The 26,181-nt window shown below is 36.1% G+C and overlaps 1 protein-coding gene across 10 annotated transcripts in view; it reads left to right on the top strand.

Annotated features, from left to right (window-relative positions):
• Positions 1–26,181, top strand: part of CEP128 (centrosomal protein 128) — a 667,241-nt gene that overhangs the window by 348,585 nt on the left and 292,475 nt on the right. Inside the window, exon 21 of one of the 10 annotated variants that reach the window (XR_013160385.1) lies at positions 1,223–3,768. The exons of 8 other annotated variants lie outside the window; for them this stretch is intronic. Coding sequence is in view for 1 of the 2 variants with exons in the window: in XM_077123224.1 (XP_076979339.1) it covers positions 23,927–23,988 (62 nt within the window). In the remaining variant the exon portion in view is untranslated. Of the gene's footprint in view, positions 1–1,222; positions 3,769–23,926; positions 24,892–26,181 lie in introns of those variants that run through there. One more of the 10 variants, XM_077123224.1, reaches the window with a different exon arrangement.

Raw genomic sequence — 26,181 nt, 5'->3', positions numbered from 1 at the left:
TCATTTTATAGATTATCTGTGTGATTTTTCTGCTGTTTCATAGTTCAGCAAAGCTATGTGCTTGAAATTGATTCATGAGGCATCTCAGGGAGAAAATAAGAGAAAGTTGCATATGTTAAAATAGATTTATTAGGAATTTTTAGGCCATTAGGTAGCTTTCATTGAATTCAGTGCATATCTTTACTGTGCTTGGGTTCTTTGGTGCTTTATATCAGAGTTACCTTAAAACATCTGTAGAAAGAAAATCTCTGCACTTTGGCTCTTTAAGGAGAAATGAATTCTTGGCAGTTTCTTCTTCTCTTTTCTTTTTTTTGATATATCATTGTGAGCACCATTCATCTTTATTATTTTGTTGCTTGCATAATACTTAAAATTGTAATAGGTAGAACAATGATTCCTCAAAGATGTCCATAACCTAACCCTAGTCCCTGTGAATATGTTACTTTACATGGCAAAAGGGATTATGCAGATGTGATTACGTTAAGGATCATCAGATGGAGAGATTGCCCTGGATTATCCAGATGGGGCCATGATAATTACAAAGGTCCATAAAAGTGAACATGAAAGTGGCTAAACAAACTGTGGTATATACATACGATGGAATATTATGCAGCTTTAAGACAGAATAAACTTATGAAGCATGTAATAACATGGATGGACCTAGAGAACATTATGCTGAGTGAGTCTAGCCCAAAACTAAAGGACAAATACTGTATGGTTCCACTGATGTGAACTGACATTCGAGAATAAACTTGGAATATGTCATTGGTAACAGAGACCAGCAGGAATTAGAAACAGGGTAAGATAATGGGTAATTGGAGCTGAAGGGATACAGACTGTGCAACAGGACTAGATACAAAAGCTCAAAAATGGACAGCACAATAATACCTAATTGTAAAGTAATCATGTTAAAACACTGAATGAAGCTGCATCTGAGCTATAGGTTTTTTTTGTTTGTTTGTTTGTTTGTTTATTTGTGTCTTTTTTTTTACTATTATTATTATTTTTATTTTTTTCTCTATATTAACATTCTGTATCTTTTTCTATTGTTTTGCTAGTTCTTTTCCTAAATCGATGCAAATGTACTAAGAAATGATGATCATTCATCTATGTGATGATGTTAAGAATTACTGATTGCATATGTAGAATGGAATGATTTCTAAATGTTGTGTTAATTTCTTTTTTTCTTTAATTAATAAAAAAAAAAACTGAAAAAAAAAAGTGAACATGAAAGGCAGACAAGGAAGTCAGTGATGTGATGTGAGAAGGACTTAATTCACCTTTGTTGGCTTTGAAGATGGAGGAAGGAATCACAAGCCAAGGAATGTAGGTATCCTTTCCCAGCTAGAAAAGGCAAGGAAAGAGATTTTTCCCTAGAGTCTACAGAATGCAGCCTACTGATGCCTTGATTTTAGCTCAGTGAGGCCTATGTCAGACTTGTAACCTATAGAACTGTTTCATAATAGATGTGTGTTGGTTTAAGAAACTGAGTCAAGGAACATAGGTAATTATTTTTATACAACATCAGCAGAAAATAAATATGCGATATCATATCTATTTTTTTCTTCTGAGTTTAAAATAAATTAAAATTTAAGCAATGTTTGTGCATATTTTGCCTAATGGAGAAATGGGCCCTATAAATAACAGTATAGGCTATAATATAAGAGGATATTGGCAATCTAACTTTTTGGAGAAAGAGGTGAAGGAGAGGTTGAAATCAGAGTTTCCTGAGAAAATGGCATGTATATAAAACCAAAACCTGATTAGCCAGATAAGACGTGGCGGGCAGAATTCCAGGCAGAAAGAATAGTGTTTATAGAAGGCTGGGGTGGGAAAGAACTTGGCTGGAACATAATGAGATATGGAAATTGAAGATTAAGGTAAAAGTTGTTACTGATCTAATGGTATATGCCTAATAGAGGAAGTAAAATTATCTGTACCTAAAATGTGACTCAGTTTTCAAATGACTAGTGTATCTTTGGTAGGTCCAAATTTCCATTTATGGTTGAGATCTTGAGTATGTACTTGAAGTTTGATTATTCTTAATTGCTTACTAAGTTGGGATCCAGAATGCTTTAGATACCAGATATGGCTGCTGAGAATAAGCATGCACGTCATAAAATTTAAAGTGGAAACATTTTAAAATATAGGATGGCAAAATATTACATTGCCTATAGCCATGAAATTTCAATTTGAAACTCTAGGAAAGGAAAACTTTCTCACTGTATTAATTTGAAAATTTTCCTAAGAGCTTTAAAAAATAAATGTGATCTGAAAGAAAAATCACATTCCCCACCTTCCTTGTTTCCTTGAGTTTTTCTTAATTGTTCCACACATATCTTTTCCTTCCTATCTATTTAGACCACTTCTGGAAAATCTAGCTCTTTCTTACTTAATACAGCAAGAATTTAAAAAGTTTCTAATTCCCAAGATCTTCCTAGTTTATGCTCTTTGTTTTCACTCATGTGCTTGCCACATACCTCATGATAGATGATTTTCCCAAACAGGCACACTTGGTGGGTTCAGTAACACCCTGATATGCTTGTTTTTCCATTAGAAAATGTGCTAATGTGCACATATTCCCATTTTGTGTTCCCTAAGCCTCAGCTATCCTGTGTCTATTTCTCTGTTATTTATTATGGCATTTGGTGAGAGTGACATCTTAAAGGGATAGCAGTTAATTAATTAATTTAACCCTATTCTACAATTGAGTCTGCTGAGACTGGGGGACAAGTTTGGGCACATAATTTCTCCAAAATTAGAGCATGACTAACAGGTGGGAGAGAACTTGGTAAAATTCAAGCCTGTTTTCCTACCACATTATCATCCATCAAAATAAACTGGTAATACTCCATCAACCTCAGTAGGTCTTCCAAATAGGAACCAGTCTGCCCTTCCTCACTTTTTTGTCATGACTTTCCCTAGAAATTATCAAGAGGGCAAGTTTTTGTTTGGGGTGCTAGAAAGACATTGCTTTGTCAGGATCTCTAATCTTTTTGGCTATCATAATGACTAAACCACTAGAAATGCTTATTCATAAAAACTGGTGAGAATTGGTATTCAGATATTAACTCCTTGGTTGTTGTGATGGCTTTAATATTTCTAAGATTTTCCTTTACTTTATTTGTATGTGATAGCCTATATAATTTCTTGAGTAGCTCACAGGAACATCAAATTTCAAGGCCCAATCAATAAATATTGTGGTATATAACTAATCTCTTCCCTCCCATAAACAGTAAACTAAGATCGAAGCTTTTTTTGTGAGTGCCTCTACTTTCAAGGTAATAACTACTTCCTAATCCATCAGCCGATACCATACCTTTCTGTAGTGCTTGTAAAAATCAGGGTATGTAAAGGGTACTATAGTTTTCAGGGCAACCTGTTGGTTTTCCCAGCCACTCGCATAAATCCTGGTATGACTGTTTCCAAAAGAACTGTTCTGTCTGACTAACTTCTTATACTTTTATTGTCATGATGAATTTGGTTTTCTTTAAAGCCTTCAGAGGTCACTGGAGTCATGACAGCCATATATGTAGCTTATGATTTACAGTTTTTTTTCTTTTTACTCTAAAACCTTTCTATCTCTCACTAAACCCTCAGCTGGATCTGGCAGTTCCACAGACTCTCCTCAGGTTAGTATGTCTCCCTACCAATTATAGAATGGCCCAACATACCTTAACAAAGATGTCTTTTTTATCTTGTGTGACATGATATAGACTGCAGCTGGAAGGATCTGTCTAAGATGTAAGAATACTTTGAAACTGTGAGGTTACTGGAAGCTTAAATATCTGTGGCAGATGGAAGGATTCCATTCTTCAAAGATTTAGAACAGTCATCTGTATAGAATGATTTAGTTGCACTCTCATCCCATGAAATGCCAATGATTATGAACAAATATAGAAGATAATTTTCTTATTTTTTTCTCTAAACTGAAGTTATGAACTCTCATTTAGGTAAGGGACTGATATTACTTTTTAGGCACCCTGGAATTTTTAGCATATACAATCCAAAGAAGTATTATCTAAGTAACATAATTCCTTGTTTCTCCATATCATTGAGGCCTAGTTTGGGTGCTCTTTAGAATTTGTTTTCATTCCTAGATGAAGTTAAAACCCTTTTTAGGACAGTATAGGAAGAGAAAATGCCTGCTGTGTGTAATACATCTTCTGTGCTACTCCCTAAATGTACCAACCAGTCTTCATAATATTTCACTAAGTATGTTGATCTTAATGATGTTTTAAAAGGGAGAAAGGAGAGGCAAACACAAATATTCCCTTCCAAACAAACTTTGTGTAAAATTGTTCTTCAAGAGTAGTGCAACAATGGCTCAATGGCAGAATTCCTGGCTGCCATGCCAGAGACCTGGGTTCGATTCCCAATGCCTGCCCATGCCAAAAAAAAGGAAAAATTGTTCTTCAAAAATATACTGTTTAAAGAAGAAAAATATAAGTAGTTAATATGTATTTGCATTCCAGGTAGAAATCAAAGTAACTTGAACTCTGGCCTTCACATATGTATTTTTTGTCCACTTTCTTTTTGTCGTATAATATAACATACATACAAAGCAAAGAAAGAAAAAAGCAATAGTTTTCAAAGCACTCTTCAACAAGTTGTTACAAGACATATCGCGGAGTTTGTCATGAGCTACCATACCATTTGATTTTTCACATTAGGTTTCATGTTAGGTTACCATACCATTCATGATTTTTCATTTTTCATGAGATGAGAATGCAACTAAGTTATACTATACAGATGACTATAAAATTCTTTGAAGAAAAGAATCTTTCCATCTGCCATAGATATTTAAGCTTCCAGTAACCTCATAGTTTCAAAGTATTCTTATATCTTAGCCAGATCCTTCCAGCTACAGATTTTTCCTTCTAGCTGCTCCAGAACATAGGAAGCTAGAAGGAATAAATATTTTTTTATCATCACAATCAACTTTTTTTTCTTTTAAGTGAAAAATAACATATATACCAAAAAAAACCAAAACAAAACAATAAATTTCTAAGTGCAGTGCAACAGTTAATTATAGAACAGATTTCAGAGTTTGGTATAGGTTACAATTCCACAATTTTAGGTTTTTACTTCTAGCTGCTCTAAGATACTGGAGACTAAAAGAAATATCAGTTTATTGATTTAGCAATCATTCGTTTGTTAAACCCTACTTTCTCTGTATAGCTCCACCATCACCTTTGATCTTTCTATCCCACTCTCTCAACCACTGATACTTTATTAGTTACACTTCTTTTCCGCCTTTTGCTCAGGATGGAATTGTTGATCCCATAGTGCTAGGGCCAGACTCATCCCTGGAATCATCTCCCACACCACCAGGAAGTCTTTCACCTCTGGATGTCATGTCCCACGTAATGGGGAGGGCAATGATTTTACTTACAGAGTTGGGCATAGAGAGAGTGAGGCCACATCTAAGCAACAAAAAAGTCCTTCCAGAATTAACTCTTAGGCATACCTATGAGTAGGCTAAGCTTCTCCACTACCTACATAGGCTTCACAAGAGTAAGCCTCAAGATCACGGGTTTGGCCTATTGATTTTGATGTTCCTAATGTTTTTGACACAGTATCAGGGGTTCCCTGATGGTAAAATTAATAATTGTTCTGTATTTTTTCTCTCATCACTCAAGAACCTTGCCAATACTTTCTGATTATCTGCTTAATATATGCTAGGTTGTAATATAAGAATTGGCATCTTAACTATAATTAACTTTCCTTTCCATGAGCAGGGAATGTCCACCTATTTAGATATTCTTCGATTTCTTTCAACAATGTTATATAGTTTTCTGTGTATAGGTCCTTTATTTCCCTAGGTAAGTTCATTCCTAGGTACTTGATTCTTTTAGGTACTATTTTGAATGCAAATTTTTCCTTGACTGACTTCTCAGTTAGGTCATTGCTTTTATAGAAGAAGCCTTACTGAATTTTGCTACATTAATTTTATATCCTGCCAACTTGCTGAATTTATTTATTAGCTCAGGTAACAGTGCTGTAGATTTCTTAGAATTTTCCAAATATAGTATATGTCATCTGCAAATAATGAAAGTTTTACTTCTTCCTTTTTAACTTGGAGGCCTTTTCTTACTTTGTCCTGCCTGATTGCTCTAGCTAAAACCTTTAGTACAATGTTGAATAATAGTAGTGACAGAGGGCATCCTTGTCTCATTCCTGATCTTAGGGAGAAAGTTTTCAGTCTCTTTCCATTGAGTATGATGCTGGCTTTTGTTTTTTCATATATGCCCTTTATTTTTTTATTTCCTTTATTATATTCCTATATTATATTCCTTTATTGAGGATTTACCTTTGATTCTTATCTTTTGAAGTGTTTATATCAGAAAAGAATGTTGAATTTTGTGGAATGCTTTTTCAACATCAATCGAGATGATCATGTATTTTTTCCCTTTCGATTTGTTAATGTGCTGTATTACATTAATTGATTTTCTTGTGTTGAACCATCCTTGCATTCCTGGTATACACCCCCCTTGGTTGTGGTTTATAATTCTTCTATTGTGTTGTTGGATTCGATTTGCTAATATTTTGTTGAGAATTTTTGCATCTGTGTTTATTAGGGAGATTGGCCTGTAGTTTTACTTTCTTATAGCATCTTTACCTGGGTTTGGTATTAAAATGATATTAGCTTCATAAAATGAGTTAGGTAGAGTTCCTTTTTCCTCAATTTTTTGGAAAAAGTTTGAGCAGGAATGTTGTTAGTTATTTTTGGAATGTCTGATAAAATTCCCCTGTGATGCCATCTAACCCTGAGCTTTTCTTTGTATGAAGATTTTTGATGAGGAGTTGTATCTCTTTACTTGTGATTGGTTTGTTGAGATCTTCTATTTCTTTTTGAGTCAATGTAACCTGTTTGTGTGTTTTCAGGAATTTGTCCATTTCATTTAAGTTGTCTAGTTTGTTGGCATATAGTTGTTCATAGTATATTCTTATGATGTTTTATTTCTTCAGAGTCTGTAGTAATGCATCCCTTCTTATTTCTGATTTTCTTTATTTGCTTCCTCTCTCTTTTTCTCTTTGTCAGTCTTGCTAGTGGCCTATCAATTTTATTGATTTTCTCAGTGAAACGATTTTTGATTTTATTGATTCTATCTATTGTTCTTTTGTTCCTCCATTCATTTAAGTCTGCTTTAATCTTTATTATTTCTCTTCTTGTAGTTGTTTGAGATTAGTTTGCTGTGCTTTCTCATGTTCCTCCAGGTGAGAAGCTAAGTCATTGGTTTTTGCTCTTTTTTGTTTTTTAATATAGGCATTTAGGACAATAAATTTCACTCTCAGCACAGCCTTTGCCACATCCCAGAAGTTCTGATGTGTTGTATTTTCATTTCATTTGTATCCAGATAGCTGCTGATTTCTCTAGCAATTTCTGTTTTGACTCATTGGTTGTTTAAGATTGTGTTATTTTATCTCTATATATTTTTAAAATTCTCATTTTTTGGTGGTTATTGATATCCAACTTCATTCCACTGTGGTCAGAGAATGTGCTTTGAATAGTTTTAATGTTTTTAAATTTATAAAGACCTGTTTTGTGTCCCAGCATATAATGTATCCTGGAGGAGTTCCATGAGCACTAATAAAGAATGTATATCCTGATGTTTTGGGTTGTAATGACCTGTATATGTCTATTAGGTCTAATTAATTTATCAAGGTATTTAAATTCTCTGTTTCCTTGTTGATTTTCTGTCTGATTGTTCTGTCTATAGATGAGAGTGGTGTATTGAAGTCTCTATTATTGCTGAAACATCTTTCATTCCTTTCAGTTTTGCCAATTGTCTATCTCATGTGCTTTGTTGCTCCTTGATTGGGAACGTAAACATTTATGATTGTTATTTCTCCTTGGTGAATTGTCCGTTTTGTTAACATATAGTGTCCTTCTTTGCCTCTTATGATGTCTTTACATTTAAAGTCTATTTTGCCTGTTATTAGTATAGCTACTCCTGCTTTTTTTTTTGATTACAACTTGCCTGGAACATATTTTTCCATCCTTCTGCTTTCAATCTATTTATATCCTTGTGTCTAAGATGAGCCTTTTGTAAGGAGCATATATCTGGATTCTATTTCTTAATCCATTCTGCCACTCTTTATCTTTAATTGGTGATGTTATTCTGTTAACATTCTGAGTTGTTACTAAAAAGGTGCTTCTTGAATCCCCCATCTTATCTTTTGAATTTTATTTGTCAGATCTATATATTCTTTTCCTTCTTTCTCTTTTTTTTCCTTTTTATCCTTTAAGCTGCCCTTACAGGTACTCTTGAATTCTGTTCCCCCCTCCAGCCCTCCCTCTCCTGTCTTTTTTTTTTTCAATTGGCAGAACTCCATTTAGTATTTCTTGTAGGGCCAGTCTCTTGTTGATAAATTCTTTCCGAATTTTTTTTGACTGTGAAAATGTTAATCTCTTACTCAGTTTTCAAGGACAATTTGGCTGTGTATAGAATTCTTGGCTGGAAGTCTTTGTTTTTAGGATTTTAAATATATCTTACCACTACCTTCTCGCCTCCATAGTACCAGTTGAGTAGTCTGAACTCAGTCTTATGTGGTAACCCTTGTATGTAGTGGATTGTTTTTCTTTGCCACTTTCAGGATTTTCTGTTTCTCTTCAACATTTGACAGATTGATCAGTATGTGTCTTGGGGAAGGCCTATTTGAATTTATTCTATTTAGCATTCATTGAGTTTCTTTGACTCGTATATTTATGCCCTTTAAGGGTTGGGAAGTTTTCCCCCATTTCTTCCACTAATCTTCCTAGCCCCTTACTCTTCTCTTCTCCTTTTGGGACACCAGTGATTCTTATATTTATGCACTGCATTTTATCCATCATTTCCTGAGATCCAATTCACATTTTGACATCTTTTTTGCTATTTGCTGTTTTGAGTGTTCTTAATCAATTATCCTGTCCTCTAGTTCACATATTCTTTCTTCTGCCTCTTCAAATCTGCTGTTGTGTGTCTCTAGTATGTTTTTTACAGCATCTTTAATCTCTGAGTATCCACTATTTTTCTGTTTATTCTTTCAAATTCCTCTTTATGCTCTTCCAGTTTCTTCTTAATCTCCTATATATCATTAGTCATACCATTTATTTTATTTAGTAGAATTACATGAATATATTGGATTAGTTGTTCCAACATCTGTCTCTCCTCTGGTGTTTTAATTTGGTCATTAGGTTGAGCTATATCTATCTACATCACGATATGCTTAGTGATCTTCTGCTGTCGTTGTGATATGTAAATATCTTGATTATTTTACTTTGGAATTTGATTTCCTTCAGCAGTCTAAAACCTTGAATTTGTGGGATGGTTGTGAAGCAGAATGCAGGGCATAGGGTGGCGCATAACAGTACAGTGATATGTTGCAGTGCAGGTATAGGTTCATGTTGGAGATGTTACACTGGTGCTTGTGAGTGTGGGTGCCCAGCTACAGGGAGGATGCGGCTGTGCAGGTACATGGGTTTGGGCAGCGGGACCCTGGTGTGTACTGGTCTAGGTTGTTGCATAGGGCAGCAGGTCGGCATTGCTTGGGCCGGAGGCGGATATGGCCCAGCTGGGTAGGTCAGTGCTCATCCAGAGCTGGGGGGGCTTGACTGGAGGCTGTGCACTTGCACAGATCTGGGAGGGCTGTAAACTGAAGTTCAGATGTGCAGAGTTTGGGGGTGGAGTGGGGAGGTTGCATGCCTTTATGGTTGTTGGCAGGTGTTGCCTGGGTATGGAGATAAGGGCCCCGCCACCTTATTCCCTGGTTACTGCCTACAGGGGGCAGGGAGGAGGAGGTAGGGCTTGGGAGAGGCGGGGCGAGACTGCACTTTTGCAGGAGAGGTGGGTTAGCTTGAAGCAGGCATTGCACGTGCTTAGGGTGGGGTTGTGGTGCTAGTAGGTACACCCTGTGGTTTGGCGGGGCAGGGACACTTGGAGCGTGGGAAGGGGGAGCGGGTGATGGGGTTCAGGTGTGTGGGGTGTGAGATGGGGCTACACTGGTGAGTTCAAGGAATGTGGCTTGGCTTGCTTCCTAGTCCCTGTCTCCCCATCCATGCACTCTTGAGGGCTCTGAACTTCCGCCTTAGGCTGTTTGCACCAGCCACAGGTCTCTGGTTCTCTGCTTCTCAGTTCCTCAGCTTTTGCAATCAGGGCCTCCCTATGTGTTGCAGAATTCTCTCCCGGGTCACTAATACCCTGGAAATTGCCACCTCAGTCGCCTTCCTGTCCCTTCTCTAGCTGTTCTTTGGAGCAGGGGTGAACTTGATCTATCCTATTCTGACATCTTCCTGGAGGTTTGGCCTTTGTATTTATATACTGTTGTACATTAGTAATATCTACAGACATATTTATATTAATTTTCTTCTTAAATCTGAAAATTATACTTTGTTGGCTCTTAAGTCAACCAGAATAATCATCTGATATCTATTATGAGAAACTTTTAAAAAGCTTTAATTGAATACATTAAAGAACAGAAGTTAATAAGAATTTGACATATCCTTTTTCTCATTATATTTGAATTCAATACTAATGCTTTTTAAACAATTCACATAGAAATGCTTACTCATACCCTTTTTCCTCCTCATTTTGGAATCTGTGGAGTAAACATTTGAAATACTGTATTTTCTGGCAAAGAGTTGCTTTAGGTTTTCTTTTTGCATCTGTGTTGCTGCCTCTGACTTACAGAATCTGCTATGGTGGTGTTCTAGTTTGCTAGGTGTCGGAATACAATATACCAGGAACAGAATGGCTTCTTAAAAGGGGAATTTAATAAATTGCTAGTTTACAGTTCTAAGGCCAAGAAAATGTCACAATTCAAAGAAGTCTATAGAAATGTCCAATCAAAGGCATCCAGAGAAAGATACTTTGGTTCAAGACGGCTGATGAAGTTCAGGGTTTCTCTCTCAAGTGAGAAGGCACATGGCGAACACGTTCAGGGTTTCTCTCTCCAGTAGAAAGGCACATGGCAAACATAGTCAGGGCGTCTCTCTTGGTTGGGAGGGCACATGGCGAACACAGCATCATCTGATAGATTTCTCTCCTGGCTTCCTGTTTCACGAAGCTCCCCGGGAGGCATTTTCCTTCTTCATCTCCAAAGGTTGCTGGCTGGAGGGCTCTCTGCTTCTCATGGCTATGTCATTCTGCTCTCAGAATTTCTTGAATCTCCAAAATGTTTCCTCTTTTATTGGACTCCAGAAACTAATCAAGACCCACCCAAATGGGTGGAGAGGCACCTCCACCTAATCCAGTTTAACAATCACTCTTGATTAAATCATGTCTCCAGGGAGATGATCTAATAATAGTTTCAAGCATAAAGTGCTAAATAAGGATTAGAAGAAATGGCTACTTTTACAAAATGAGATTTTAATTAAAACATGGCTTTTCTAGGGTTCATGCATCCTTTCAAACCAGCACAGGTGGTTATATCTACTTCCTCTTGAGACATCTGCACACAAAAATTTTTTGAATTTTATTTTAAAATATTCCATAAATTGGCTCTTTTTCAAAATTAAACTAATGTGCTCTACTATTAAATTTCTTTAGGCTCTATTTACCTCAGGTTAAATTGTAACCTTATTTCTATGTAAATTTTGGTATATGATCAGTGTTAGATAAAACAGAAATGTTATTTGGCTTTGGGTGCATGTTTCTACATCAACTAATTTAAGGTCCTTCCCAATGGTGTTGTCCTTCCAATCTGCATGGCTCCAAAACCGTGGCCAGGTGACTGAACATCTGATTATTTTTGCACAGCTCTAATTCCATCTAAATTTCTAATTTGCTTTTCATTTGGAATTTTTGTGTAGTTTTTCTTCAGTTCAGCTTTCCTCCACGAGCACCTTGAAATCTCACCCCACTCTTATAAATTTCTTTGTTCTGAAATATCTTATTCACATTTCAGCATCTCAGTCCCAAAGTCTATTTTATAAAAAATTGCTTATGTAGTTGTTAAATTATACTCACTTTTTTTTTCCCTGCCTTTCTTTGAAATACCCATTTATTCACATTTTTACCTGGGCAAAATATTAGCTGAAATCCATGACTATATAGCACACATTTGACCATGTGGTTTGCATTTTTCCTAAGTTTGTTTTGTGTTAGTGAAAGTATTTGTCTTGCTCAGAATCAGTAGGCAAGTCAAAAATGATTCATTTTCATTGACTACTTATTAGTATCTTTGGAATATGACATGTTCCTTTGGGCATAATATTGAAAAGAGATAGGTTTTTTACTTTTTTTTTTTTTTAACTTTTTTTATTGTATGGTATACCATATATACAAAGCAAAGAAATTGTTTTCAAGATACTACTCAACAAGTAGTTATAGGACAGATCCCCGAGTTTGTCATGGGCTGCCATATGATCCTATATTATTTTTCCTTCTAGCTGCTTCAGAAATTAGTAGGCTAGAGGGCTTAAATACCTTTTTATCATCACAATAGACTATTTTTTCCTTCTTTTTTGTGAACAATAGCATATATACAAAAAAAGCTATAAATTTCAAAGCACAACACCACAATTAGTTGTAGAATATATTTCAGACTTTGACATGGGTTATAATTTTGTAATTTTAGGTTTTTACTTATAGTGCTCTAAAATATTGGAAACTATGTTCTATGTATATTTCCATCATCACCTTTGATCTTTCCATACCTCTTTTTGGGGTTGTTTGGGCTATGGCAATTCTAAATTTTTTATATTGAAAGGGTCTGTCACTAATATGGGGTAGGGAGATGGAACTGTCTGATGTTCTGGAGAGACTGGACTAGGTTTCAGGATTTATCTGGACCAGGGACCCATCCGCGGGTTGTAGGTTTCTGGAAAGTTACTCTAGTGCCGGGAACCCTTGTGAAATCTTATATATTGTCCTAGATGTTCTTTATCTACATAAAATGCATCTTTATCTATTCCATTAGCTGGAATGGTCCTGGTTGGGGTTTGGCAGGTTATAATAGGTAGCAAGGTCTACCTGAAGCTTGTGTAAGAGCAACCTCACAGTAGCCTCTTGACTCTATTTGAAGTTTTTCTGCCACTGATACTTTATTAATTACACTTCTTTTACCCCTTTTGGTCAGAATGTAATTGTTGATCCCACAGTGCCAGGTCTGGATTCATCCCTGGAAATCATTTCCCATGTCACCAGGGAGACTTTCACCCCTGGATGTCATGTCCCACATAGGGGGGAAGGCAATGATTTCACTTGAAGAGTTGGTCTTAGAGAGACTGAGGCCACATCTGAGCAACAACAGAGGTCCTCCAGAAGTAAGTCTTAGGAATGCCTATAGGTAGTCTAAGCTTCTCTGCTATCTACCTAAGCTTCACAAGAGTTAGCATCATGATCGAGGACATGGCCTATTGATTTGGGTATCCCTAAAGTTTGACACAGTATCAGGGGATTCCCTAATGATAAGATTTAATAGTTCCATATTCTTACTCCCCTCCCTCAGTGGACGTTGTCAATACTTTTTGATTATCTGCTTAATAAATTCTAGGATATTTCCAGGCATTACAATAATCTATGCAGGATTAAGGGACCACTTTTTTATTCTGTGCTTCCTGTGTTGCAGTTGTTCAAATGAACTGTACAGATAGGTTGAATTAGATTATACACTTCGGAAAATTTCAGTTCCAGATCAAATAAACCTTTCATCCATTGGACTGAAAGAGTATGTGTGGTTCTAAAGTATAGACACTATCTTGCTTACCCCTATGTTCTGAGGTAACCCCAATCTGTTCAGCTTCGTTCTTATCTCTAAATATCAGGTTATATATATATATAAAACAGCCTCTCAAAATCCAGAAATGATTATCAGCACTCCGAACTTAATGTGTCTGCTCTAAAAGCTTACACTCTAGGCCCTTGTTTTCTTATAAGCATTTTCTAAAGGTGACCATACCATTGTTGTTTTTTGTTTCTGGCTTATTTTGTCTCACCAAATGTCCCACATGTTCATTCACATCATTGCATGTCACACAACATTGTTCCTTTTTGTAGCAGCACAATTTTCGTTCATAAGTATACATCATCGTTTGCCAATCTCTTCTCCATCAGCACATCCTTTAGCCACCTGCATTCATCCAGCATCATGTAGAGGGCCCAGCATTCACAGTCCATCAACATTTCCAATTTCAGATAATTTCATTGTTCCCAAGAGGCAGAAAAACCAATAAACACACCCTTGCCAAATAGGAAATCTAAACCTCCTCTTAACTCTTGGCCCTCACCCCATTATTTACCTCTGCTGTTACTGTGGTAGTACTGATGTTTTCCTTTTGAACATAGCTCATAGCATGCAATAGCAGTTTTCCCCCTGTACCCTGGACTTAAATACTCTTTATATATGAATCATATCTTTGAAGTAATTCTTATGAGAACTCATTCGTATTTCTAGTGTGAGTCAGTGGGGCATGTAGGTCTATACAACCCCTTTCAATCTTGTTCATCTTTAATGTGGTAGTATTACTTCTATACCCTCTGGAAAATCACCTTTGCCCCTATGTATTCCCTTACATTGGAGTTCATCCTCTTTAGCTAACGGTTCACCATCTCTAGCTTCTACGTATTTCTAAGTCTTCTATCTTCTGTATTGTTAGTCTCTGAATATACCTTTATGCTGGTCATAAAAATGGACTCATACGGTATCTATCCTTTTGTGTCTGGCTAACGTTACTCAGCATTATGTCCTCAAGGCTCATCCATCTTGTCATGTGCCTCAGGACATCATTTTGTCTTACTGCTGCATAATATTCCATAGTATGTATATACCACATTTTGTTGATCCACTCATCTGTTGATGGGCATTTGGTTTGTTTCCATCTTTTGGCAATTGCGAATAATGCTGCTGTGAACATCGGTGTGCAAATGTCTATTTGTGCTGTTGCTTTCAGCTCTTCTGGGTATATACCAAGTAGCGGTATTGCTGGGTCATAGGGCAACTCGATATTTAGTTTCATAAGGAACTGCCAAACAGTCTTCCATAGTGGCTGCACCATTATACATTCCCACCAGCGGTGCATAAGTGTCCCAGTTTCTCCAGATCTTCTCCAACATTTGTAGTTTCCTGTTTTTTTAATAGCAGCCAATCTTACAGGTGTGAGGTGGTATCTCATTGTAGTCTTGATCTGTATTTCCCTTATAGCCAGTGAAAATGAGCATTTCTTCATGTGCTTTTGAAACATCTGTATTTGCTCTTCAGAAAAATGCCTATTCATATCTTTAGCCCATTTTATAATTGGATTGTGTGTTCTTTCGTTAAGTTGTACGATTTCTTTGTACATGCAGGAAATCAAACCTTTGTCTGATATGTGATTTCCAAATATTTTCCCCCATTGAGTTGGCTGCCTCTTCACCTTTTGACAAAGTCTTTTGAGGTGCAGAGCATTTAATTTTGAGGAGTTCCCATTTATCTATTTTTTCTTTTGTTGCTTGTCCTTTGGGTGTAAAGTTTAGAAAGCTACTGCCTATTACTAGATCTTGAAGATGTTTCCCTAATTTTCTTCTAGAAGCTTTATGGTGCTAGTTCTTATATTTAGGTTTTTGGTCGGGTGTAAAATAGGGGTCCTCTTTCATTTTCTTGGCTGTTGATAGCCAGTTCTTCCATGCCCATTTATTGAAGAGACTATTTTGTCCCAGTTCAGTGGATTTGGGGGCCTTGTCAAAAATCAGTTGACCGTAGATTTGGTTGGTCTATTTTTGCACTCTTGATTTAATTCCATTGGTCAATGTTTCTGTCTTTGTGCCAGTACCATGCTGTTTTGACCACTGTGGCTTCATAATAGGTTTTAAAGTCAGGGAGTGTAAATCCTCCCACTTCATTCTTCTCTTTTAGGATACTTTTAGCTATTCAGAATCTCTTTCCCTTCCAGATGAATTTGGTAGTTAGCTTTTCCAAATCTTCAAAGTAGGTTGTTGAAATTTCGATTAGTACTGTGTTGAATCTGTAGATCAATTGGGGGGAGAATTGATATCTTAAACTATATATATATAGCCTTCCTATACATGAGCAGGGAATGTCTTTCCCCCATTTAGATTTCCTTTAATTTCTTTTAGCAATGTTATGTAGTTTTCTGTGTACAAGTCCTTTACGTCCTAATTAAGTTCATTCGTAAGTATTTGATTGTTTTAGTTGCTATTTTGAATGAAATGTTTTCCTGAACTGACTCCTCAGCTAGGTCATTGCTTGTGTATAGAAGTGTTACTGATTTTCGCACATTGATTTTGTATCCTGCCACCTTGCTCAATTTGTTTATTAGCTCAAGTTATTTTGCTGTAGATTTCTCAAGATCTTCCAAGTATAGTATCATATCATCTGCAAATAATGAGAGTTTCACATCTTCCTTTCCGATATGGATGCCTTTTATTTCTTTGTCCTGCTGATTGCTCTAGCTAATACTTCTAGCACAATGTTGAATAATAGTGGTGACAGTGGGCATCCTTGTCTTGTACCTGATCTTAGGGGAAAGGCTTTCAGTCTCTGTCCATTGAGTATGATGCTGGCTATCAGTCTTTCATATATTCCCTTCATCACATTGAGGTAGTTACCTTTGAATCCTATCTTTTGGAATGTTTTCATCAGAAAAGGATGGTGAATTTTGTCATTTTGTCTAATGCTTTTTCAGCATCAATTGAGATGATCATGTGATTTTTCCCTTTTGATTTGTTAATGTGCTGTATTATGTTAGTTGATTTTCTTGCATTGAACCATCCTTGCTTTCCTGGTATAAACCCCAGGAATGATGTGTAATTCTTTTAATATGCTGTTGAATTCGATTTGGTAATATTTTCTTGAGAATTTTTGCATCTACATTCATAAGGGAGATTGGCCTGTAGTTTTCCTTTCTTATAGCATCTTTCCTGGTTTTGGTGTTAAAATTATGTTAGCTTCATAAAATGAGTTAGATAGAGTTCCTTTTTCCTCAATTTTTTGGAAAAGTTTGAGCAGGATTTGTGTTAGTTCTTTCTGAAATGTTTCATAAAATTCCCCTGTGAAGCTATCTGGCCCTGGGCTTTTCTTTGTATGAAGATTTTTGAGATTGATTGAATCTCTTTACTTGTGATTGATTTGTTGAGGCTTTCTATTTCTTCCTGAGTCAGTGTAGCCTGTTTATCTGTCTCCAGGAATTTGTTCATTTCATCTAAGTTGTCGATTTGTCAGAATATAGTTGTTTACAGTATATTCTTCTGATTTCTTTTATTTCTTCAGGGTCTCTGATAACACATCTCTTCTCATTTCTGATTATGTTTATTTGCAGCTCTCTCTTTTTCTTTGTCAGTCTTGCTAGTGACCCATCAATTTTGTTGATTTTCTCAAAGAACCAACTTTAGATTTTATTGATTCTTTCTATTGTTCTTTTCTTCTCCGATTCATTTGTCTCTGCTTTAGTCTTTGTTATTTCTCTTCTCCTATTGGTTTTGGGGTTAATTTGCTGTTCTTTCTCAAGTTTCTCCAGGTTTGTTGTTAAGTCCTTGATTTTTGCTCTTTCTTGTTTTTTAATACTGACATTTAGGGCAATAAATTTCCCCCTCAGCACAGCCTTTGCCACATACCATAAGTACTGGTAAGTTGTATATCATTTTCATTCATCTCTGGATAGCTACTGAGTTTTCTAGCAATTTCTTCTTTCACCCACTGGTTGTTTAAGAGTGTATTATTTGATCTACATATATTTGTGAATGTTCTTGTTCTTTGGTGGTTATTGAGATCCAGCTTCATCCCATTGTGATCAAAGAAAGTGCTTTGAATAATTTTTATTTTTAACTTTATAAAGACCTGTTTTATGCCCCAGCATGTGCTCTATCTTGGAAAATGTTCCATGAGCACTAGAGAAGAATGTATAACTTTGTGCTTTGGGGTGCAGTGACCTATAGATATATGTCTATTAGGTCTAATTCATTTATCAAGTTATTTACCTTCTCTATTTCCTTGTTGATCTTCTGTCTGTTTGTTGTATCTATAGATGAGTGTGGTGCATTGAAATCTCCTACTATTGTTATTGAAACATCTGTCACTCCCTTCAGTTTTGCCAATGTCTGTCTCATGTACATTGGAGCTCCTTGGTTGGGAGCATAAACATTTATTGTCGTTATATCTTCTTGGTGAATTGACCCTTTAATTAGGATGTAGTGTCCTTCTGTGTCTCTAATGATGTTTTTCCATTTAAAGTCTATTTTGTCTGATATTAGTATAGCTACTCCTGCTTTCTTTTGGTTACAACTTGTGTGGTAAATCTTTTTCCATCTTTTCACTTGCAATCTATTTGTATCCTTGTGTCTAAGGTGAGTCTCTTATACACAATGTATAGCTGGATTGTGTTTCTTAATCCATTTCGCCAATCTGTATCTTTTAATTGGTAAATTTTGTCCATTAACATTCAAAGTTATTACTGAAAAGGCATTTCTTGATTCCACCATATAATCTTCTTAATTTTATTTGTCACATCTATATATTCTTTTCCCCCTTTCTATTTGTATTCTTTCAATTATCCTTAGTGGTACTCTTCAATTCTGTGCCCTCCTCCAGACCTCCCTCTCCTGTCTTTTTTTTTTGCTTGGCAGAACTCCTTTTAGTATTTATTATAGGGCTGGTCTCTTGTTGACAAATTCTTTCAGGACTTCTTTGTTTGTGAAAATTTTAATCTCTCCCTCAATTTTGAAGGACAGTTTCTCTGGGTACAGGGTTCTTAACTGGAAGTCTTTCTCTTTCAGGATCTTGAACTTATCATACCATTGCCTTCTTGCCTCCAGGGTGCTTGTTGAATAGTCTGAAGTCAGTTTTATTTGATTTCCCTTGTATGTTTTTCTCTTGCTGCTTTCAGAATTTTCTGCTTTTCTTCAACATCTAATGGAATGATTAGTATGTGGCTTGGGGAAGACTTATTTAGGTTTATTCTGTTTGGCATTCTTTGGGCTCCTTTGACTTATACATTTATGTCTTTTATGAGGTTGGGAAATTTTCCCCCATTATATCCTCAACCACTTTTCCTAGCCCTTTACTTCTCCCTTCTCCTTCTGGGACACCAACAATTCTTATATTATTGCACTTTGTTTTGCCTGTCATTTCCCTGAGTTCCCATTCAGTTTTTCCCATGTTTTTTGCCATTTGCTGTTTTGAGCCTTCGAAGTCAATTATCCTGTCCTCTATGTCACTTATTCTTTCTTCTTTCCCTTCAAATCTGGTGTTCTGTGCTTCTAGTATGTTTTTTATTTGGTCGACAGAGTCTTTAATCTCTGTGATTTCTGCTATTTTTCTATTTATTCTTTCAAATTCCTGTTTGTGCTCTTCTACTGTCTTCTTGATCTCCTTATGTCTTTTGCTATCCTACTTATTAAGTAGAGTTGTATGAATGTCTGTGATTAGTTTTTTAAATGTCTGTGTCTCCTCTGTTGTTTTTTATTTGGTCATTAGGCAGGGCTATATCTGTCTGCATTGTGATATACATAATGATCTTCTGCTGTTTTTGTGACATGTAAATACCTTGATTGATTTACTTTGGGAGTTGATTTCTTTCAGTAGTTTAAGGCCTTGTGTTTGCGGGATGGTTGTATAGCAAGGAGCAGGGCACGGGGTGGAGCACTCAATACGGTGATTTGGGGGTGGGCCGCGGTGGCTCAGCGGGCAAAGTGCTTGCCTGCTATGCCGGAGGACCTCGGTTCGATTCCCGGCCCCAGCCCATGTAACAAAAACGGAGAAACAGAATACAATAAAACAAGAAAATGTTTCCCTTTCTTCCTTCCTTCCTTCCTTCCTTCTATCCTTCCTTCCTTCTCTCTGTCTTTCCTTTAAAAAAAAAAAAAAAAAAAAAAAAAAAAAAAAAATACGGTGATTTGTTTCAGGGACAGTATGGACACAGGTTGGGGATGTTATGCTGATGCTTGTGAACGTGGGTGCACTGGTGTGGGGGTTGTAACCCTGGTGTACTATGGTCTAAGTCACGGGGCCTTTTGTACACGTGCTTAGAGCTGTGGCAACAGGTTGACATTATGCCTTCATGGTTTTGTGGCAGAAGTGACCTAGCTGCACAGTTTGGCACTTTCTCAGAGCTGGCAAGTGAGGCTAAGGGCTGTGCACATGCCTGGTTCTAGGACTGCTGTAAAATTTGGTTTCCAGAGCTGAATGATGTGATTGGGGGCCCGTGTTCATGTGAGTCCTGGGAGTGCTGTGAAGGGATGCGCTGAGCTCAGGCACGGTGGTGGGGAGTGAGACTGTGCAACTCTATGGGTGGGGTGCAGGTTATCCTAGGTATGGAGGAGTGCCCACAACCCTTATGCACTGGCAACAGCCTGCAGGGAACAGGGAGGGGGAGGCAGTGCTTGGGAAGTGTGCAAGAGAGGTGGGCTGCTCTTGGGGTGGGGGTGCACATGGGGAATGAGAGACGGTGATGTGGTTCAGGTGTATGGGGTGTCAGTGGTCGCCGGTCATGGGGCTGCACTGGTGAGGGTAGTGCACCCAAGGAATGTTGCCTGTCTTACTTCCTAGTCCTCCACCCAAATCTGTGCACTCCTGTGGGCTCTGTGGCTCTGTGGCTCTGTGCCAGGCTCCAACCTTCTGCCTCTCAGTTCCTCGGCCTCCTCAACCAGGGCTGCCACATGTGTTGCAAAAGGCTCTCCCAGGTCACGCGCACTCCCTAATTGCCGCCACAGTCACCCTCTTGTCCCCTCTCCAACCTTTCTGTGATGCAGGGCTAATCTCGAGCCACTCTAGTCGGCCATCTTCTGCTTTTTACTTTTAAGGAATTCAGAATTCTAATTTAGATAAGAATTTATGCAAAAATTTACATACAAATCTATGAAAGACTATAGATATGGCAACAGTTGATGAAAAGTCTTTGCTTGACTCTAGAGTTCTTTTTTTTTCTTATAGATTTGGTGTGCCCAAGAAATCAGCCACTGAAGAAATAATTTCTTCGGTTTTTGTGATTATGAAATGCTATAAATACTGTGTGGTAATATAAATTGTAGATTATTGGTAGCACTCACAAGGTAAAGTTTCTCATTGAGTGTTTTTGTTAATAGGAAGTTTATGTACTTGTCAAGTATTAGCAGCACCTTTTGCCTCTACTAAACCAGTCACATCATGACTGTCATGGCATGTGGTTTCTAAAATACAAGGAAAGGATGGAAGTACCTGTGCTTTGGACGATTTAGTGATGGGAAGCGGAAGGAAAGATGTGCTGATTGCCTAGAAAAATATCTTTTATTTTTTTAAATGGATACTGCTTCATGCTACTTCTTTCCTTTTTTATCCAAGTCAAAGAAGCACAATAAGGAATGATTTAGAGCCTTTATTGATGAAGAGTTATTTGGGGGAGACAATTTTTTATTTTTTCAGATCTGCTTTGCTCCATTTGTAGTTTCATAAACATCTGGAAATATCGCAAAAGAACTTTAATATCTTGTTATTCTATATAAGTTAATAAACTGGAGTTAATTCCATTTAAGAATTCCAAGTTTTTCATGCAGTATAATTTTTCCTAAAGAATTTTCTTTGAGATTTTAATTTTGATTGTGAATTACACTATACTATAATCAATGTGAATTCCCTCTTTCACCAAATTTGAGCTATTATAGTTCTTGGAATCATGAAATTTTTGCTGCTTGTATATTTAATTTTCATGAGTTGTGGATCATTCCTGTTGGAGATAGTTTGAAAAAAGAAGGAACTTGAGTTCTGGAATAGATGATAGAGATAATGGGGGGATGAAATTTTCTGCAGTAAAAAGCCTTGGGAAATAAGAATGAGATAAAACATACCTGGACCTTGGAATTGAATTTGAAGGCTTGGTGGGAAAAACAAATGAACAGATGGCTGTGCTGTTAAATAGGAATGGGTGGAGATGAAAGTTCATGAGAACAGACACTTTGGTTTTTCTTCTTTTTTTTTTCTCTGCAACGGACATATAGTAGGTGTTCAATAAATAGTTGCTGAGTAAAATAATGAATGAATGAACAATGGAGCAGATGATGACATAGGCTAGAGGAAATAACCAGAAAGAATTAAGCCTTTGAGTGGATAACCATCCTGAAAAAAAATGTTAAGCTTTTTCTATTTTTTGTGAAATCAAAGTAAAACAAGTTTATAAACAACTTATTGAAATTTGCAGGTGAGGAATGTCTGAAATTTCTAGTTCTACATAGAATCAGTGTATAGTAATCAGTAGTAAATCCAATTGATTTGAACCCCATAATGTGCAAAATCTCATTTAATAGCTTTCTTGCTGTCTTTTTTCTTAATGTGAGCATAAAATATTTTAAAAGTTTTTGTAGATTAATTTCTGATCTTCATTGTACCCTTTTCCATAGTGTCTTAAACTTCAGAGATAAAATTTTTTTCTATGATTTTTGTCTGTTTCATGAACCTGTCATCAGCGGTTAGAGTTGACGCTAAATAACAACTTACTTAAAATTATTCCAAATCGTCTATTTGTATAATTTGTATATGTTTATGAATTATTAATAATAAATTGTTATTTTGTTTTTAAGGAACAAACTGAGGGCCAAGAAAATTTTATTCAATGTCTTAAGTGTCTTTTATCACATAACATACAACAAATGTCATGTGAATTGATGAATGGATTGATGATTATTCAGTTTTGTAGATATACAGGTAGATTGCATATTCAGTGCTCTCAGATGAACAAAAGTGTTAATAAGTGGTATCCCTCTTGAATTGCCAGGTCAAGTTCCCTGGAATTTAAAGGTTATGAAGGGATATAGCCAAATAGTTGAAATTAATAGCACACCACCAAACCAATCATAATACCCATTTTCTATAAGGCTTTCTGGACTTTATTATGATGCATTCCATTATTTAATGAAGATAATTGTTACTATGTTTTATTTGTTCTGTTTCTACAAGGTAACTTAAACCCCTCTGGGCTTTGTATTTTGATGATGGATAAGTGTCTTTCATTTTGTTTAAGTTACTATTTGGTAAAACTTCCCAGAACAGTGTGTAAGATTTCAGCAATAGCTCTCAGCTAGCTCTCCTCTGTTCTCAAGTGACCTGGCAATCTTGCCTTTCTCTATGAAGTGGTCTTTGTATGGTCTCCCATTGCCTCAGCCAATTAAGACCTAAAAATTAGGCTTTGAGGAACCCTGGTCATGCTTCAGGAACATAATAGCGCCACTTTTCATTGAAGGAGATGAGAAGTGTTTAAATTTGGCCTATGAACAAAGCAAGGATAAAACAAGTGCTAAAATCATAATTAGCCTTGTATATTTTAACGCAAAAACGGTATCAGTTTTGGTCATTGTTCCACTCTTATACTAGATTTTCCTCCATAATTTATGATTCATGGTTTTTTGCCCCTTGTAGAGATAATTATGTAGTAAGACACTTAGAAATGGGCATTTTGCTTGTTTTGGAGGCAAATAGCCTTGCCTACCCTAGATCCTTAAGTATGGATGAAAACATTTCTGTTGCCTTGGGCCTGAGTAAGACTCTAGAATATCAATTCTTCAAAGGGTCTTTTTTTGGTTCTTTTGGGAGAGGCAGGTTTGATATTTGAGATGACATCATTATAGGTTTCATACATACTTAAGCATTGTCATTATCAAATAATAAATACCTTGATTCCTATTTATAGTAGTTTAACTCATTTATCCCTTAAGAATTCTGACATTTTGTATTGAGTAGTGACTATCCCTTTCTCACCCTACTGTTCTAGATTGGGAATATCTTTTGTAATGAGTAACACCTCTGGCTATTAAATGACAGAAAGTTGGTTAAGTTGGTTGTTTTTTGGTTTGTTTGTTTGCTTTTTAACTTTTGCTGATTTGTCATTTGGAGATTAGATAAGGATGGCATGACTGGTATTTCCATTTTAGTAACAAAAGGATTTATAAATGGGGAAAATGTTTTTAAAGTTATTTTTCTCTATATGGAAATTCTGCTTATAGCAATTAACTGCTTCATTTAACTTATTTTTTTCTTTTCCCAGGCAGAGATTGGCAAAATATATCATTACCAATACACACACCATTTATCTATAAATGTTTGTGATATGTTTATATGTATATATAGATATTTTATATACCAAAGAACAGAGATGATTTTGTGTAATCTTGATTTGTGCACTCTGAGGATGGAGACTGTGAGTATTTGGCTCTATAATCACCCCAGTCTTCAGGTACCAGCATCAGAAGACAATGACTAAATTTGCATCGTAATCTGCGGTAGTGATCTTGCTCTCAGTGTGCCATGACACTATGTGTTTCTCATTAGAGACACTGTTAATATTCTGAACTGAACAGTTCTTTGTGGTGCAGGATGCTCCACACATTGAAGGGCATTTATATTTGCTGGGCTCTGGACTCTAAATGCCAGTAGCACTATTTATGCTCCGGAACAACGAAAATGTCCTCTTTCCCCATTTCCTTTAGAGAACTGCTAGATGCCACAGCACAAAAACATTTTATTGTACTCATTTGTTTTCTTGTTTATATCCTACTGTAAAACTGTAAAGTATAAACTACAGAAGAGCCGTGACCATAACCTAAGTATATTGGCATACCATGTTCTAGCATACTACATGACCTATAGGCCTTTAGTTTAATACATGTTTACTCATCAGTTGAAATGTAATAATAACTTTAATATTTACTAAATTATCTACATTGAGCATTGTCCTCCAACAATTATCAAGTGATATTGTAAAATCATTTAACCAGAGGTATCACATCATGAGCTTCATTTATTTGCCTATTCATTCATTCACTCAAGCATCTATTCATTTATTTATTTCCTGACTTATTCTATAACAGATTTACAGAGTTCATGGAATTAAAAATGCATGATGTTATAGAGCAGTGCTTTCCTTTAGAAATATAATATGAAACACAAATGCAAGCTACAGATGTAATTTTCAGTTCTTATAGCCCCATTAAAAAAGGCAATAGAAAATGAAATTAGTATAATAATATATTTTAAATATTAAATTATATCCATGTTTATATGAAATTTCGTCATTTCAACATATAGTGGATATGAAAAAGTGAAATATTTTATATTCTTTTTTAGTATTATTTCCTTGAAATCCAGCATGTATTTTACCTTTACAGTGTATCTCAATTCAAACTGGACATATTTCATGTGTTCAATGGCTGCATGTAGCTTGTGACTACCTTGTTGGTTAGTACAGCTCTAAAAGACCTTCTTTTGGCTATTGTTCTGTCCCATCATTTCTTTCATGGGAGAATCATCTGTATTAATATTGCCAAGATTGTTGAGAACTTTTGGGAGGTACAAGATGATGAATGTAAAATAAGTCACTTGGGTATAGAGTCTTTGAATTTTCTAATTTTTCTATGCATATTTTTTAAAAGGTAGAGAGTAATAAATTTTGAAGCTGGCTTGTAGGTACAGAACTTGAGCAAATCAAAAGGATGGACATTTAAGTATATTTATTTACCTTCTTTATCTGGATTTTATATGTTATATAGATTGGGACAGAGAATTTGGATATTTATTTAATACCGAGTTTACTCTTTGGAGTACACAGTTTATATTGTATTTGGTTTGGAATGTACAGCTTCATGAACATCAAAATTATTTTCCATTCAAATTATAGTGTCTAAATCACTTAGGCTCTTGGTTTTGGCTGCCCAGACCAGGTAGTATGGCTCTAGCTTATTATTTTTCATAATTTGGTAGTTATTAATGAATTAGCTTATTATTTTTCATAATTTGTTACTTACTAATAAATTGAAAAGGGTTTTTAAGCTCCAAGAGAAATAAATGAGAAAGGACTTAACATTTACTGAGTAACTGCCACCTGCCAAGCATTGTGTTAGATATGTTATATAATTTCTGAGCTAGTCTTTCATTTAAAGTATATATCTTTATTCCTGATTTATCAATGAGGAAATTGAAACTCATAGAGGTTGAGTGAAAGCCTATGGATCCATACTAATGTAGAAGGGATTCCTTTGTAAAATTTGTGGCTTGGCTGGGTTGTGCAGGGAATGATTCTACATTTCTTTATTTGTATTAGACTAATATAACTCATCCATCTCATTCATCACTCAGCAGCTTGGAGTAATCACTTGTCACAAAGTTATGCCATTTTACTAGTCTGCCAGAACCCTTGGATGACCTATACTTAGGAAAAAAAGTAAAGTTGCTTACCATAATTTGTAACATCCTTCCTGGTTTGGCTCCTGCCTATGCTCTGGCATCATCCATGTTCCCTCTCAA

Source organism: Tamandua tetradactyla, chromosome 12 (genome assembly GCF_023851605.1).
Source record: "Tamandua tetradactyla isolate mTamTet1 chromosome 12, mTamTet1.pri, whole genome shotgun sequence".
In the NCBI taxonomy this organism is placed as follows: Eukaryota; Metazoa; Chordata; class Mammalia; order Pilosa; family Myrmecophagidae; genus Tamandua; species Tamandua tetradactyla.
The sequence above is the reverse complement of the archived record's forward strand: the minus strand, read 5'-3'. Positions and strand labels throughout refer to the sequence as shown.